The sequence below is a fragment of the Chrysemys picta genome, chromosome 1, assembly GCF_011386835.1.
Source record: "Chrysemys picta bellii isolate R12L10 chromosome 1, ASM1138683v2, whole genome shotgun sequence".
NCBI lineage: Eukaryota > Metazoa > Chordata > Testudines > Emydidae > Chrysemys > Chrysemys picta.
Window position 1 is genome coordinate 205,586,977 of NC_088791.1, and position 18,711 is coordinate 205,605,687.

The window sequence follows — 18,711 nt, forward strand, 5'->3', positions numbered from 1 at the left end:
AGAATCAGTTAATGAGGTTATATTCCAAATATGCAGTCCATGTGTAGAGTTTGTTCTAATTCTTCCATGAGAAGTAGCAGGGTGATCCAGAATGGAGCTGGAGACCTCAGTCTTGCAACTCAAGCTTCCTCTGACCAAACTTAAGCAGATCTGAGATACGGGATTGGGGCCCTAGCGTTCTTTTATAGATCTCCGGCAGGCTATTGATAACCTCTTGACAGCAGGTATCCTTTGGTGAAGAATAGTGGCTTTGAAGTAAAAATCTATTTCCTATGTATACACAGGTACTTAGTTGCATTCATCAGCATCATAAAGTGCTTTCCATTAATCAGTTCATAGCGTTTACTAAACTTCAAAAAGAAATATAGACAATGATGTTATTACACTCAAGTTTCATCTAAATGTTAATATTCCCTTTTGATCTCTGAATCAATAGAATATAATAACAGACAGGAACATTCTGGTTACATGTTACATTAGCCATCCCCTTTGCCTCTCCTCTTGTGGGTTCTAGGACTAGCTGCTCCAAGAAGCAGTCATTTAAGGTATCAAAAAACTTTATCTCTGCATTCTGTCCTGAAGTGACATGTACCCAGTCAATATGAGGATAAGTGAAATTCCCCATTATTATTAAGTTTTTTATTTTATATTCTCTAATTTCCCCAAGTATTTTACAGTGATTATCACCATCCTGGTCAGGTGGTTGGTAGTATATCCCTACTGTTATATTCTTATTATTCGAGCATGGAATTACTATCCATAGAGATTCTATGGTACAGTTTGGTTCATTTAAGATTTTTACTTCATTTGACTCTACATTTTCTTTCACATATAGTGCCACTCCCCCACCAGCATGACCTGTTCAGTCTTTCTGATATATTTTGTACCCTGGTATTACTGTGTCCCATTGATTATCCTCATTCCACCATGTTTCTGTGATGCCTATTATATCAATATCCTCATTTAATACGAAACACTCTATTTCACCCATCGTATGATGTAGACTTCTAGGATTTGTATATAAGCACTTGAAACAATTGTAACTTTTTAGCTGTCTGCCATTACATGATGTAATTGAATGGGACTCTTTTTTTCATTTGACTTTTTCTCATCAGATCTTACCCGTATTTTTATCTCCTCTCCTCCTTACTAGGACATAGAGAATCTCCATTAATAGATCCTCCCTTAAGGGATGTCATTGTCTGAACCATCTGCTCCTCCACACCTATCGACTTTCCCCCAGCCCTTAGTTTAAAAATTGCTCTATGACCTTTTTAAATTTAAGTGCAAGCAATCTGGTTCCATTTTGGCTTAGGTGGATCCCATCCTTCCTGCACAGGCTCCTCCTTTGTCAAAAGGTTCCACAGATAAATACAACATAAGAACATAAGAACGGCCATACTGGGTCAGACCAAAGGTCCATCTAGCCCAGTATCCTGTCTACCGACAGTGGCCAATGCCAAGTACTCCAGAGGGAATGAACAGGTAATCAGCAAGTGATCCATTCCCTGTCACTCATTCCATGCTTCTGGCAAACAGAGGCTAGGGACACTATCCCTGCCCATCCTGGCTAATAGCCATTGATGGACCTATCATCCCTGAATTTATCTGGTTCTTTTTTGAACCCTGTTATAGTTCGGGCCTTCACAACATCCTCTGGCAAGGAGTTTCACAGGTTGACTGTGCGTTGTGTGAAGAAATACTTCCTTTTGTTTGTTTTAAATCTGCTGCCTATTAATTTCATTTGGTGACCCCTAGATCTTGTGTTATGAGGAGCAAATATCACTTCCTTATTTACTTTCTCCACACCAGTCATGATCTTATAGACCTCAATCATATCCCCCCTTAGTCGTCTCTTTTCCAAGTTGAAAAGTCCCAATCTTATTAGCAATTACAATCCCTATCTTCTTCTAATTCTCTAACAATACAAGTGTACATTTTTCTAGTCTGTCTAACATGGCATCATTAGCTGTTTACAAGGAATGGCCCTAATATGTCTTTAAATGTAGACTTTTGGTAATTTAGCCTTCAAGTTGTTTAACCTTTTCTGGATCAGTGTCACACCTATGTTCCCCCCCAGATTCCAATCCTTTGCCCATGTCTTCATATTTTGGATTTACCTGTGGTCTTTTGTCTCCTTCCACCCCAACAAACCTAGTTTAAAGCCCATTTCACTAGGTTCGCTAATCTGTGTCCAAAGATACTCTTCCCCTTCTTTGACAGGTGGACCTCATCTCTGCTCAGCAACCCTTCTTCTCAGAACAGGATCCCATGGTCAAGGAAGCTGAAACCCTCCTGGTGACACCATCTGTGCAGCCATGTATTTACCTCCAGGATTTGTCTAGCTCTTCCCAGACCCTGACCCTTGACTGGAATGATTGATGAGAACAACCACTTGCGCCCCCCAACTCCTTCACCCTCACTCCCAGAGCCCTGTAGTCACTTCTGATCTGCTCGGGGTCATACCTTGCAGTACCATTAGTGCCCATATCAGCGAGCAGCATAGGGTAGTAATCAGAGAGCTGGATGATCCTCAGCAATCCTTCTGTAATGTCTTGGATACATGATTCAGTTAATCACATTTTTGCCATTTTCAGTGCCATAGAATAGAGATTAGGGCAGAAAAAGAAATGTACAGTAGTAATATTTCACAATTATTTCATCTGAGGCTCTGAAAGTAATTAAAATAATAATTAAGCCTTAACATTGCTGTGTGATAAAAAGTATTATCAGAGTTTCACAGAGGGGAAAATTCAGGCACAAAGCTTTAGCAAATTGCGCAAGGTCACACAGCTGGTCAATGGTAGAATTGGGAATAGTGGAACTTGAAGGTCCTGATCCAAATCCCACTGAAATCAATAGAAAGGTTCCCTTTGAAGGAAAAGTGATTATTCAAAGTCAGAGAAAACAGATTTTCATATGTTTTGTCATGTTTCTGTGAAATGTTCTAGTAAGAATATACAGGTTGATAATATGGATGCTTCTAATCCTGCTTGGTAATGTTAATTTTACATTTTCTGTAACTTCTGTTGTGTTGCTGAATGATGGACCCATATTGGGGTCTGTTTTTGTAAGCAGAGTTTAAGCATTTTTCTCTTAAACTGTAGCTGGTCAATAGATGGCAAGGTTTTTTTCCCTGTGGAACATGCCAGCTTGATATTTAGAGTTCTGGCTTGTCTGCAATTAATAAAGAAGGTAATATATATGGATTCAAGCCTCTCTAAAAGACAACTGGATTGTGTTGCCTTGGTAGAGGTTTGTTACAAGGTTTACTGTCTGTACTAGAGCACACTCAAGGTGTCAACTCCCTACTCTTGCCTCCTGCAGCCTAGAGAATGGGATTATAAGAGAAGGCTGGTGGCTAAAGGCCTGATTAGAAGTTCAGGAGTGCAATAGGGAATGCTGTAAAAACTGGTAGTTGGATAGAGTGACACTTCTGAACAGATACAGTAGTGCAGTAAATGAAGATGGTGCATACTTTATTCCTGTTTGTTATTTTTGAAAAACCTTTAAACTCTGAAAGATGGAAAATACAGCCCTTGGAGAAAAAACTTCTGAGAAAATCTAGTATAATGTTTTCTATTGGGCCATGCTATTTGATTCTTCTAGGTTAATTTTGTACTGAATAGCAGAGAGAGTACCTACCCTCTACAAAACTATATATAGTGTCTCAAGTTGGGCACCCAAAATTACCAATCACTTTTGAAAATCTTGGTCATAGTTTTGGGTGATGAAAATCCCTTGATCTAGATCATCAGCTTGTGTAAATCGCTGTAACTTTACTGAAGTCAGTGGCGCTGTGACAGATTACGGTAGCTGAGGATCTGGCCCCTTGAGTGTATCTCTTGAGACATTTTAATAGGCAGTGAATGTTGTAGCAGTTTCTTTAATGAGACCCTGACATCCATGTGTAAATTGAACTGGAACTGTCTTTCAATATACCCAGTACTTGAAATTTTTATATTTATGACACTTTATAATGGAGGTGTATTAAATATTTTTTTAAAAATTAATCTTTAGAAACTAAACACATTTTTTACCTCCTACAATGGGCTTGGAAAGGACTTATTGACTCATTGTTTCCACTCAGTTTATAAAGCAAATTGTATTGGAAAAAAAAAGAGCATTAGCCTAATGACTCTTGAGCCCATATATGAAATTTAAAGGTTACAATTTTAACTTCATAACTTCTCTGGAAGAATATAATCAACTGCATTGCCTTTATAAGCATAACTGGTTCTTTGCATGGCAGAATTGAACATTAGTGCCTTCCTTTTTACATCATCTTGATCATCTAACATCCTAACATTATAAGATTTTTCTTTATCTGTGAGTAATTTGCAGTTTTCTCCATATATTACGTAACAATTTTCTACACTTGGAAACTAAATGTAGAGACAGAAAGAGATGCTTGGGACCAATAATAAAAAGACTTAATTGAGAAATGTTTTTCAATAAAATCCTGGATCTATCAATACATAAAAGTTGTAATTTTCATCTAGTAGATATGAATAGATTAGTTGTCCAGAAAAACTACCATAGGTGGTGTCCAAAACCTTTTTGTGAAAGCCATTGCTATGTACCAATCTTACACTATTTTAACTAAATGTTCCTCTGACAGAAAATGTTATATGGTAATTGAGTTTAAAATAATCCATAAAATGTATTCATTTCCTGAGAATTCTAGAAAGAGTGGATTATAAATTTAACATAAGAATAAAATGTAAGGGCAAGGGAACTAGATGAAGTTTAGCTCTTTGTAATAGAATTCTTAGTTTTCTAGAACCAAACAAACCTGAAAAATAAGCAACATAAAGCATTATATGCAGTATTATATGAATTCAAGAGATAATATATTAAAATTAATGTAGAAGATTCTACAGTAGTATCAGCCTTGCTCTCTTCCCCCACCCCCGCCCCCCCAAAAAAAGAAAAGAAAAGAGAAGAAAAGGCATTGTTTTCACTTCAAATACAACCATTATTTATCAGTTCATAATTTCTCATAAACTATGGCCTCAATCTTACAAAGGCTTCAGTGGATTTACTAATGAATGCGGTGCTTAAGTGTATGCCAGAGGGGTCTACGTCTTCAATGGTCACATAATAGTAATGGTGTGCATGTGCATTATGCAGTGTAGCTGTAGGTGTGTCGGTCTCAGGATATTAGATACACGGGGTGGGTGCGGTAATATCTTTTATTGGGACATCTTCTGTTGGTGTGAGAGACAAGATTTCAAGCTACACTTTCAAAAGATGAGCCTGGGAGCTTACATTCATAACTGTGCTATACACCAAAAATCATGGACTGGATATGGTTTATTATTATTATGGTTTATTACAGCTATTTGTAACCCACTAACCCCCTCTTGTTGTCTATGTCTGCAGAGGGGTTAACAGGCCACTCTACCTTGAATGGTCCCTTACAATATGTGCTAGCTACGTATGCACCTTGCATTTTGCTGTGATGTTGGGAATGCTTTCCCAAGACCTGAAGAGCTCCATGTGGCTTAAAAGATTGTCTCTTTCACCAACAGAAATTGGTCCAAAAAAAGTATTACCTCACCCACCTTGTCTCTATATATGCATTGAAAGAGAACAACAGTCCTGTGAAATCCTGTTCTTATGTATTTAAAAGCACAGTGATACTCTGTAAAACTGGCATTATGAATATGAAATATTCATTTGCTTACAATTATTTCCATATCAAGTTTGTTCATTTTCCAAATTGAACGTTGCTTTTTAGATTGCTTTTTCTAATTGCAAATTCAGCAGTGGATGAGAAAATCAAGCTTGTCTCCCCCTGCATCTTATGTAATCTTCATAATAAAAATTCTATAATTAGAACTCCTCTGAAAAAGTTATCAATGATACATAAGCTAGAAAAAAATCCAATATCATTCTTCCAAAGCACTGTTGGATCTGCAGCATTATCAGAATAATTCCTGACCACTTTCAGCCCAATTAAGTCATGACCAGCTTAGTAGGTATAGGAGGAGAAGAAGTTAAAAAGAGAGAGAGAGATAGATTATATTTCATGTTGTGGGAAAAGAGACAAAATGATGCTATAATTGTGATAATGTATTTTGGTTCAATGAGAATGGAAAAGTGTGGTGTGGTCAATAATGGAGGAGTTTGTATGATCTCTAACTCTTCGGGTTGTCATATAAACTATAATAGAAGATTACAAGTATCTAGGTATTACCACTAATGCATTGACCAGTTCTCTATAATAGTTTGAAAACTGGCATAGTAAAAGTAAGAGAATATGTGGACACCAGTGAAAAACACATTTGCAATATTAAAAAGAAATGTGACAAGATAGCAGAATGGTTGAGTTGGAAAAAGAAGTTAAAATTCACTTGGAGAAAATTGACGATTTGGAAAGTCAAATGAACAGGAATAAGGCTAGGTAACCTATTTGAGAGGCTTGAACAATTTAACCGAGAGTAGTTCATTGAAGACCTAATTAAAGCTTTCATACAAACTTAAATTTTGTAATGTGCTTTGGATAGAGCAAACTACAGATTTTCAAACACAAATGCTGGAAATAAGTATTCAGACTTTCTTTTTCAAGTGTCTTGATTTTAAAGGTTGAGATAAATTTCTTCAATTTGAAGGAAAACATGAATAATAAATGTTCTTAGAATTTCATGCGACTTCTGTTTATTTTTCTGATTTATAGCAGCCAAGCTCAGAATCAAAGAAAAGTGCTTGTTAGTGTGGCAGTGGATGCACACCCCATCTCCCTTCGGGGTTGATAGTGGGTGTGCTGACACCGCAGTTACAATCTACCTGACTGTCTTGGGCCTCACCATGATGAGGTCCAAGGGTCAGAGTAAAAGCAGCAGCCCCTGGGTTCTGGGCTGTGTGGCGAAATGGCCGGAGTCAATACAGCAGCCCTCAGACACAGGGCAGCGTGGCCTAGCGGCTAGAGTCAATATAGCAGCTCGCAGGTACAGGGCAGCATGGCCTAGTAGTCAGAGTCCATCCTTCAAAGGAATCTTCCACTTTCCATTCACACACCTTTAACCCTCTCCAAAATGCTTTGCGATGCTTTTCTTACCCTTTGCAGTCTTCCGTCCAAGTACTGAACAAGCTTAATCTTGCTTGTGTTGTGAGATCTGACAAGATCATAGCCCTGGTTGTATGCAGGCAAATTAGGGATTTTTTGTTGTTGTCAGTGAAGCCCCAGAGAGTGAGACAACAGGGAATGAGACTAAAATCAAACACAGGTTTACCTCAGAATACTTCAAAGTACTATCACTAAGTCATGAAGAAAGATATCAAATATATTTAAAATGTCAAAAGTTTATAAATGAGCACACACACACACACACGGTATGTCTGTATCATTGCAGTATGTTTTCTATTATGAACCCCTGTTTTGATTTGCTCATAGATGTCTGAAAATGTCACCTTTTGGACTGAAACTTTCCATGGCTGGGGAAAGGCGAATGTTTTGAAAAGTTTTTTGTGTTAAGGATGGTGAATAAAAAATGTGTTTAGCAATGGGGGGAACTGTTAATGCTTAACAGTTAAAAAAATAAAAGACCTACATCACAAAACCAGACAAACTATAAAACTTATTGTGTAAGTAGTTTTTGCTGAGTTGTCATAGTATTTGCAAAGTGCATTTAAAAATGATAGCAGTCAAAAAAGGTATGAACATTTAAAAATTCACAGTAAAAAAAAAATCACTTCTTCATAGAGTGTGTAGTTCCAAAAAGATGAACTGCAGAGATTTGGAACTGAGCACTTCTAAAAACTCTTTCTTCCCATGTTATTCCTTTCTACCTGGCCACTGTACCTTATGCTTTCTGGGGCTGAATATATTGCCCATATTGTTCAAAAGAACATGGTTTTCCCAGGACGGAATCTGCTTGAAAGGAAAGGAAAAGTGTAATACAAATCACATACACCTCTACCTCGATATAATGCTGTCCTCGGGAGCCAAAAAATCTTACCGTGTTATAGGTGAAACCGCTTTATATCGAACTTGTTTTGATCCGCCGGAGTGCGCAGCCTCGCCCCTCAGAGCACTGCTTTACTGTGTTATATCCGAATTCGTGTTATATCAGGTCGCGTTATATCAAGGTAGAGGTGTAGTTGGTTGTTCTCAGTTGGGATTGGTCATTGAGTATATGGCACAGTTTCATGATAGACAGAATATAGAATTTGAGTTACATTTTAATAAACACTTCAAAAAAGTAATGGACATAAAAGTTACAACATATTTTTATTGATTTAATCCTAGTCATAGGTGGTATTAGACTGAATGGAAAGAAACGCTGAATTTAATCTTCACTCAATTTTACTGCTTAAGGAGGAGTGAGGATAGAAGTTTGTTTGATTCACACTTCGTTTTTCGTGTCCTCCAACCATTGAATTCAAGTGATAGTTGCACATCCAACCTTAATTTTGAAATTTCCTGACTTTTGAGTACTTAACCATGAAATTTAATGTTCATTTAATGTATTTTTTTCTCTGGAATGAAATCATTATGTGTAGATATTTCTGTCACCAATAAAAAACAAAACAAACCAAACAAACACACAAAAACCAGAAAGAAAGAGAAAAGCTTAGAACTCAAGGCAAGCGCTAACCAGGGCAAAACCTGTGTTCTGCAGAAAAGGTCTAGTGACACAAAAATCTTTTCAGCAACCAGTTGCTGTCCTTAAATTATAAGCTACAGTTTAGTAACTCCTGTAATTCATTTTTCCCAGGATGCACCTATATATCTATAATATCATTACTTGAGTTTGTTATACAGTTATGTTTAAAATTTTACAAATGGCTGTGCATAAGACAGACAGAAAATCTTAAGAAGTTATTCTTGCAGGAGAAGGTTATTCAGCTGTGTTCTCCCTGAGTAAAAGGTACCAGCTCTTTAGAGTTTATATAAACTGCCTATATGATATTCAACAATATCTGCAGGTCTGTTTGGCAGACAGGTCAGCCTGCAAAAAACAAAACAAACAATATCTTTTCAACAGGAAGTTGCTGAATTGCTTATAAAAAGAAGAACAGGAGTACTTGTGGCACCTTAGAGACTAACAAATTTATTAGAGCATAAGCTTTCGTGGACTACAGAAAAGCTTATGCTCTAATAAATTTGTTAGTCTCTAAGGTGCCACAAGTACTCCTGTTCTTCTTTTTGCGGATACAGACTAACACGGCTGCTACTCTGAAACCTGAATTGCTTATGTTAAATGTAGTTAAAACTCTCCACTTCCCACACAGTTTTAATTCCCCATGCTGGGTCTTGTGCTTTCACACCCACCTAACTGGAGTGTGTAGTGCCAGTGTAGGCATTGGGAGTTAGTACATTCATAGGGATGTAGTTATACCTACATTTTATAGATTCCATTCAGTGGGAAAGATGGGTTGGGGGCACTGATGTAGATGGTTTGAAACACATGGGTGAGAAAATGGAGAAGGCAGAAAATAGTGGAGGTGAACTATTGGCTTTGTGAATGGTGTAAAGCTGAAGGTCTGAATTTTGTGGCGCATTGTCCACATTCCAGTGGGGGACAGAGCTGTATGAATGGGATGTCCCCATTTCATAGACAGGGAGACTAATCTCGGTTGGAGACTTGCTGGAGCAGCCAGGATGGCATTAAACTAATAATGTAAAGGTGGGGTGATAAGGAGGTAAATGCAATACAAACTCAAATTCATTGTGTCACCAACATTTTGGACAGATGTGACAAATAAAGTGAAGAGAAGAAAATTTTCAGTTGCTTAAATATCCGTGCTGGGAATCTGGGTAACAAGCAAGAGGAATTGGATATTTTCACTGATGAGACGAAGTTTAGTGTTAAGCCCTTGGCATAACAAACAGTATGAATCAAAGGCTGTGAATCGTAGTAGGCCTGGCCTTAGCAAAATAGCCAAACACTAGTTATTAGCTAACCAAGTAAGCACATTCCTGATCTGAGAGGCTAGTTCTAGAACATCCAGAGTTATCAAGTAGCTACATAAACAAATTCCCAAGAGGTGGTACAAGAGCACACTGACCACTTGTAAGATAAGAATGGGATGACCGGATAATGGATGAGGATGTTTTGTTCGAACTAGCAGGTACAAAGGTAACTAGCAACATGTGGAATGTAATATGTAACTTGTTTGTATCAATGTATAAAAGGAGAAGTCATAGAAGGGGCATCTTTATGCTAGCCTAGGGAACAGCTTAATGTTTTGTTGATTGAGCTGGTACCATTGTTGTGAGCATACATGTATTAGTGTATCTGTAACCACTGAGCTGCGGTGCTAGTACCATGCTTCATCAACAATAAACCTTCTCCACTGAACCAAGCCTATGGTTTTTCTTTGTGAACAACATCAAGGTCTGGGGAATCAACACACTGCACTTTCTTCTAAGAACAGCAGCACTAGCAACACACAGCAGTAATCACACCACAATCATGTCAGGGACATCAGTGTTGTGAAGTGCAGATAACTGATAAGGGAAGATAAAGACAGCATGGAAAAAATCTCTGGCTTCAGGCCTAAGAAAAATAAGGATCTTAAATATATTAGGACCAAAAGAATTCCTAGCAATGGTATAAGACCGTTCCTAGATGGAGGTGGTAAAATTGTTAATAATGAAGCAGAAAAGCCACAAATGTTCAGTCAATATTCTTGTTATGTATTTGGAAAGAAGCAGGATGCTGAAATACTTTGCAGTACATTAGTAACCAAAGAGGGTATTAAACCTAATCGACTAGAAAACATTTTTAAATCAGCAGGCTAAGGTAACTTGCACCAAAGAGTCCTAAAACAGTTGGGTGAGAAGATTTCTGTCCCACTGATGTTAATTTGTAATACATCTTGGAATACCAGGGAAATTCCAGAAGACTGGAAAAGTGTTAATGTTGTACAAATATTCAGAAAGGCAGGTGGGATGACCTGGGTAAATACAGGCCAGTTAGCCAATCCCAGACAAATAATGGAAAAGCTAAACAGGATTCAATTGTAAAGAACAGAAAAATAATTAGACAGCAAGGGTTTATGAAAAAATAGGTCTTGTCAAACCTTATTTTATTCGTTGAGATGACAAGTTTGGTTGGTAAAAGTAACTACATCCATTTAATATATTTACACTTTTAGGAGGTGTTTGTTGTTCTGATTAAAAAAAAATTATCACTATTCAGTATTAATAGAGCACACTTTAAATGTATGAAGAACTTGCTAACTGAAACCTCTCAAAACGTAGTCAGAGGGGAATCATAATAGAATAAGGATGTATCTAATGGAGTTCCACAGGGATCAGTTCTAGACCCAGCATCATTCAACATTTTCATCAGTAATCTCAGCATAAATATAAAGTCACTGCTGATTAAATTTTTGATTGACATGAAAATTGATGGAGTCCCTATCCCAAACTAGTCAAGAGAACCAGGAGACATACAGAGCTATCTGGATTGCTCTGAAGCTGGGTCCCTTCAAACAAAACGTGTATTAGTGCATCCAAATGCAAACTTATACAGCAAGGAACAAGACATACCTACAGAATGGGGAACAGTATTGTAGAAAGCAATGACTCTGAAAAAAAATCTAGGTGTTGGCATGGACAGGCAACTCAACATGAGCTCCTAGTGCAATACTCTGGCAAAAAAGGCTAATGTGATCCTTTGATGTATATTCAGAGGAGTAGTGAGTAGGATTAGGACATTGATTTTGCCTACGCATATAGCATCGGTGAGACTTATACTGGATTGCTGCAGACCGTTCTGGTGTCAGCATTTTTAAAAGGCTATTAAAAATTGGAGAGTGCAGGAAAAGGCCATGAAAATGATGCAAGTGCTGAAGAAAATGCCTGATAGTGAGAGATTTAAAGAGCTCAATATGTTTCATTTATTAAAAAAAAGAAAATTGGGTGATGACTTGATTACAGTGTATAAGTATATGTACCTTCACGGGATGAAAATACCAGCTACTAGAGAGCACTTTAAGCTTGCAGAGAAAGGCATAACAAGATCCAATGTCTGGAATCTGAAGGCAGAGACATTTCTGTTAGAAATGAGGCACAAATTGTTAACAGTAAATGTGCTTAACCATTGGGACAAATTACCAAGATAAGTGGTGGATTCTCCAACTCTTGATGGCTTCAGATTGAGACTGGATGCCTTTCTAGAAGATATCATGTAGACAAACAAGTTAATGAGCTCAATATAGGGACGATTGGGGGAAGTTTAATGGCCTGAGATATACAGATCAGGCTAGCTTATCTGTTGGTCACTTCTGGCCTTAAACTCCATGCATTTATAAAAACATCTTCATTGGGAAGTGTGGGCCTTTCTACCGCCAGACACTTCAGATGCAGAGTTGGGGCAGTGCTTGACCTTGCTTGCAATAGTTAATGGAAGGATCCACTCTCCTGTTGCTGGCCCTAGTAGCATAGTACATTCCAAGCAGGATTTAACAAATCCACTTGCCCACTTAACAGTGATGAGCATCAAGCTTTCCTTGTAAATGTATTGTCCTTTTAATCCATCAATTTCTGCAGAATTTGTTCCTATTTTTAAAATCAAGTTTCTAATATTTATAGTTGCATATAGTTGCAAGTGACCTCTAATATGGGAAATGAGATAATCAATAAAGTTTTTTTCTCTCCTGATTGTGCAGGAAGTCAGCTTCCAAGACTCTGGTGCTGTTTGTTTCTCTTCTAGATAGCAGCAGAACCCCCTAATTCTCTCTCTTTGCTGCCTTCTGGACCATGTAGGAGGAGAGATACAAGAGATTTATATGTGATATAAACAATCATATTTCAGAAAATAGGCAAAACTCTATTTAACGGGGTTTCGGAAGAATATTTTCCTATGGCCATTTTATTCCATAACTGCCTACTGCAGAGTTCCGTGCATCTTTCTCTGCAAAACGTGGTACTGGCCATTGTCAGAGAAAGGAAACTGGCTAGATGTTTAGTCTGACCCAATATGGCAATTCCTATGGTAGAATGTTTTGACACATACATTTGTCAGTTGCTAATGTCTCTGATTTACACATAGCCACAAGACTTAAAACTAAGGTCACCTTGTTTGAAAACTTGATGCAAAATTTGATGCAACTGTGAAACAAAATATACTGTGTAGACTTTGCAAGGGAGGACTGTCCCTGCTAAGGTAAAAATTTTATTCTAAGTATTTTTTTTGTTCTTTAATACTTTTGTTTAATACTGTAGAACAGCCTTTTAATGCAAAGATTATTTTAATTATTCTTGGATTGTGTTTAAGCAATGCACATATGCAGAAAATAGCTAAAAAGTGTCAGAGTAAGTTAATTTTTAAAAGTGATATTTCAGTTCAGATTGCATCTGTTAATCATATTATCAAATTGAATCTACAAGACAAAGAAACAAGGAATGCAGTGGAATGGCAATACTTACACTAGATTGTGATTTTCTTGAAATGATGCCTCAGTGCTAATTACAAATATTAATAGGTGAAATCCTGGTCCCGCTTAAGTCAAAACTTCCATTTAGTTGAATGGGGCTAAGATTTCACACATTGTCTCAAGAACAGATTTGTAAAAAACACTTTCTTCTATTTTGTTTACACAGGAGGAAATTCTTCATGTTGCAAAGTGTGGTTTTCCTTGGAGATTAATTGTGTACCCTGTGCACCTGAAAGAACCCTGGATGTGAAGTGTGCAGCTCTGGTAAGATAGTTTTCAAGGTTTAGTTTTGTGGCATTGCACTAACAGTATATATAACTTCCACTGTATGGAATATTGTACAAATTTATAGAGAGACCACACAAGTTCACTTTTTGGGCTAAAAATACCCAATATTCTGGGGCTAAATTTAAATTCAGTAATGTAAACTAAAAATAAGCCGTCGTTTGCTAACTTTAAACATTTATTCATAATCATTCATTAACTACCATCTTCCACACTCTCTCTCATGTGGTTTTTATTCTGCTGTAATCTGTTTCACACATTGGCACTCAGAGCTGGATTCAATAAAAAACTTCAACCAGCTTTTGTACTAGAGCTATACAGAACAGGAGAAATCTATTTTAGGTGCCTTCCACTTTTGCACAATGCACACTATTAATAAACTTGGGCTTTCATGATTGTTTTTAAAAATTGCTTAATCATTTTTTGGATTATTAGGTAAATATTTTCTTTAACCATCAAAAACATCATAAAACGTTGTTAATCAGCTTGGAAGAATTATTATACTGTTTCATTGAATAAAACGGCTTGTATTTTATAAACCATTTAAATATGTAAAGCTTGAATAGTTCATTATTTAGCATTTCTGATATGATACTGAGATCAGCCTGCCTAGATTTATTTTTGTCGGCATTTTTTGCCTTTGAATTAGATATTTTAGTGTTGTGCTTTTGTTTTTCCATGGCTAATGTTTTTCTCAACTTCTTTAGAAGAATATTCATTTTATCATCTAGAAGTGCTATTTTCTGTTTGGTTTGTAAGCAAATGAGAAAAAATGGCTTTTGTAATGGATGCTGATGAGTTCTATGAATAGAATAACAGTTGCACTGCTTTGCTGCAGGAAGCTTTCCCTAGAAAAATATAGAACGGATACTATGGTTTAGCTTCATACAATTAGAATTCAGGTCCCCCCCTCCCTCCCTGCCATACTCTCTTCTCCTGATTTGTTCTTTGAATAGTAATTTCATTTCTGGGTACATGGTGACTTGCATCATGAATGCAGCACTTTAAAAATAAGCAAAAAGAACAGTTTCATATGATTTCCTAAGATAGTTTTGGGTCTTGAATGCATCGTGATTATAGGCAATGCAGAGATACATTGATAGCTTGAAAAATAAAATTAATATTGGATGAGACTAGAAACTGTACTGTTGCTGGGTGGACTTAGCAATACAGACTGTGTAGCCCTCTGCAGGATGCAACTTAAAACAAAAGTTTTATAGTGACAATGAAGTCAACCATATGCTTTAATGAAGGAGTTGAAAAATAGTGCTACATGTGTCTTGCCTATGTACATTTTGTGAAATATTTTATAATGGCTTTAATCATTTATCACTTTTAGTGTTTGTCATTCTCCCTCTGAAGCATTCCATCCTGAATGTGAACTTGTCCATTGTTCAGTGGAAGAAAATGATTTTCATAGAATCTTGGAGGAGGAGGGTTGTAGTCAGGGTTGCTAGTGACTGAGTTGTGATGTCTGTGCCTCTCACCTTTTAAATTCAGACCTGTTTATTTAAAATCTTTACAGACCTTTCAGGCAGATTTAAGATTTTGGATCAAATCATGTAAGATTTGCAGTTTCACATTGTTGATACAGTAAAACAGACACCTTTTGGCTGAATGTCACTTTCAGATTTAAGATTCATCTGAACCCAAAATTCCAAATGGAACTCAAGGTTTGTGTAGCCATATGGATCAAAACCAGTGAATCCCTGCAAAGGGAAGCCAATGAGTTTCATACAGTTCTAATTAGTTGCTCTTTTTCAGTTCTATTGGCTTGTCACTGCCGACAATAGTAAAATCCTGGTTTTGTCAATAAAGCAGGGGTAACTTGGATAACTCAATGGAAGCAGACAAACTCAATAACAACCTGCCATTTTTACAGTCATTTTTCCAACCATAATCTCACTTCAGTGGGTTTAGTTATTCTTTATTTAAATAGGATGCTTAACAGATATTCTGCAGCTGGGAAAAAAAGTTATTGTTTTAATATGCAAAACTTTGCACTCCCTTGGCAGCTAGGGGGAAAAAACTGGTTAGGGAGAAGTGGGCAAAAAATCCATTTTCTTTTTATGTGATTTCCATGTGCATTTCTTATGCAATTTTGAAAATGTGCTGTTAAAATATTAAAAGCCAATGAGTTGCTATAAGGGAAAAAAGAAAACTTTTTGACTATGTTGAGGGAGTTTAAAGGCTACACAATGCATTTGACAATGCAGCAGCAGGATAATAGTTCCACTAAATAAAAGAAGCTGCCTTACTCTTAATTCTTCATTATTTTGTAAAAACAATACAAACTTGCAACCAACAGCTTCACTATAGAATAAGAGGAGAGGCTGACTTCCAGGCCAAGTTGTCCAGCTGCAGAAAATAAATCTGGCTTCCAGTCAGGGCCGGCTCTGGCTTTTTTGCCGCCCCAGGCAAAAAAGCCTCTTGCTGCCCCCCGGCAGGGAGTGCGGCAGGGGAGGGCGCCGAGCCCGGCCGCGGCCCCACTCTCCCCGACCGGCCGGAGCGCCATGGGGAGGGCGGCGAGCCCGGCCGGGGCCCCACTCTCCCCGTCCGGCCGGAGCGCTGGGAGGAGGGCGACGAGCCCGGCTGCGGGCCCGCTCTCCCCGACTGGCCGGAGTGCCGGGGGGAGGGCGGCCCTGCTCTTCCCGGCTGGCCGGAGCGCCGGGGGGAGGGCGGTGAGCCCGGCCAGTGCCCCACTCTCCCCGACCGGCCGGAGCGCCGGGAGGAGGGGGGAGAGCCCAGCCACAGCCCTGCTCTCCCCGCCGGCCGGAGCGCCGGGAGGAGGGTGGCGAGCCCGGTCGCAGCCCCGCTCTCGGGCCGGAACGCCGCCTCCCTCCAGGTGCCGCCCCAAGCACATGCTTGGTAGGCTGGTGCCTGGAGCCGGCCCTGCTTCCAGTCTGTACTAAATGTAGTTTTTATTTTTAAAAAATACACTGCCAAATCCTGAGGTTGCTACTTAGTATTTTTTCATCAAAATTCTCCTTAACTTAAGCGGGAGTTTGCCTGAATAAGGATTCAGTAAAACCTAAATAATTTGGCTCATAAATTAAATAAAGTAAATGAAATTAATTGTGAAGTGAAATCTTGCTCTCTTTGTATCCTAATGTTTACATACAGTGCCCTCCCTTTAATTCGTCCTAGTCCGTCCCCACTACTTAAGTAGAAATAAGTGACTGATGTTATCTATATGACAAACATAAGACCTGTCTGATTAACACAACATTTAGCTGTAATCATCTTTTTTTATTACTAACGAAAAATCAAGTCCAATTTTTGTGGGAGGTGCACTATGCTATATCTCTCTAGCATCCCTTTAGGGAGAAGGGTGGGCAATGCTTCCTGTCTGAGTGCAGGGCACAGTCCTCAGTGCTTCTCAAGGTGTTGCGTGGCAGGGCAGGTGGGCAGGCAGAGAATTAAAGCAGTCCAAACAAAGTCAGCATGCTTCTGCAGCTTTCAGGAACCTAAAGAGAGGAAAAAGAAAATGGAAATGTACCGATCTTTCTACTTTCTGAGAGGGCCTGGGCAGCCAAAGCTCTCAAGTCTTTTCCCTGAATGACAGCCAGAGGCTGGGGAGTTCTGCTCCTTCAGAGTGCCGCCCTGCACTGAGAGAGACCCTCCCTTTTAAAGATCTGCCCATCTCCAGGCTTGACAAGCCTCACAGGTGCACCAGGTTGAGGCTGATTGTGCCTAGAGGATCTCTTTAACCCTTTCCAGACTGGGGTTGGAATCTGCCCCACCACAGGGGGAACTGTCTGACAATAAATGGTTAGGAACAATTTTTTAAATACTAGATACGATATATGTGTTGTTAAGACACATTTTATATGGAAAAAGTGAGTTAACTATTTCAAGAAATTATTCTCATCATCTTCCCTAGTAATAATTTTAGAACAATGCAGTATATTTACAACTGTATAATGAAAATTTGCAGAAATTACAAAATCCAAATTAGTATGTATGGTAATTGCTTAATAGATATTTTTCATTACTAAATACACATATGTATATGCATTTCTTAAAGGTTTATTTAAAGCTACACCTCTACCCTGATATAACACTGTCCTCGGGAGCCAAAAAAAATCTTACTGCGTTATAGGTGAAACCGCGTTATATTGAACTTGCTTTGATCTGCCGGAGTGCACAGCCCCGCCCCTCCGGAGCACTGCTTTACCGCGTTATATCTGAATTCGTGTTATATCAGGTCGCGTTATATCGGAGTAGAGGTGTACTTCAGAAATTGTTTTACCAGTTGAAAGTAAGTACTGGAAAATAAAACCATTGGTAGTATCTGAAATCAACTGAGAACATATGTTTCAGAAACAGAAACCTCCTGACATTTTCAGCCAGTGACATATATTATGTAGTGTTGTTGTAGCCATGTCTGTCCTTTGATGTTAGAGAGACAAGGCGGGTGAGGTAATATCTTTTATTGAACCAACTCCTGTTGGTGAGAGAGGCAAGCTTTTGAGTCACACAGAGCTCTTCCTCAGGTCCGGGATAGGTATTCCATGCACCACAGCAAAATGCAAGGTCAAGGTCAAAATGCAAGGACCTGGCATTTTGCTGGGGTGCTAGGAGTACTTTTCCCAAACCTGAAGAAGAGCTCTGTGTGGCTTCAAAAGCTTGTCTCTCTCACTAAGTTGGTCCAGTAAAAGATGCTACCTCACCCACCTTGTCGCCCCAGTGACATGTATTGTCAGATTATTATTATTATTATTATTATTATCACAAGCACAACCAAAGAACATGTCAGATTATGTATAGTGGTGGATGAACTTTCGATGAATGACTTAGCCACAGGTATAATATCTAGAAATCTAATAGCATCATATTTCCATCACTTGGTGAAGTCTCAGGTATATTGAAGTATACTGCCACTGTTTTGTAGGTAATAGAGTTTAAGGTTGATTTTAAATCTTTTCTCAGTAGCTCCACATCCCTGAAGTTTCCAAGTAGGTATTCTTTCTGAGGGGTTGGATCAGAGTATCTTTCCTCAGTATTTATTTTGTCTTCTCCAGTGTAGGT

At 38.4% G+C, this 18,711-nt stretch overlaps 1 protein-coding gene across 1 annotated transcript in view; it reads left to right on the top strand.

Moving 5' to 3' along the window:
* Positions 1 to 18,711, top strand: part of LOC135978161 (cilia- and flagella-associated protein 47-like) — a 387,250-nt gene that overhangs the window by 141,682 nt on the left and 226,857 nt on the right. Inside the window, exon 10 of the mRNA XM_065579202.1 lies at positions 13,562 to 13,659. Coding sequence (XP_065435274.1) covers positions 13,562 to 13,659 — 98 coding nt within the window. The remainder of the gene's footprint in view (positions 1 to 13,561; positions 13,660 to 18,711) is intronic.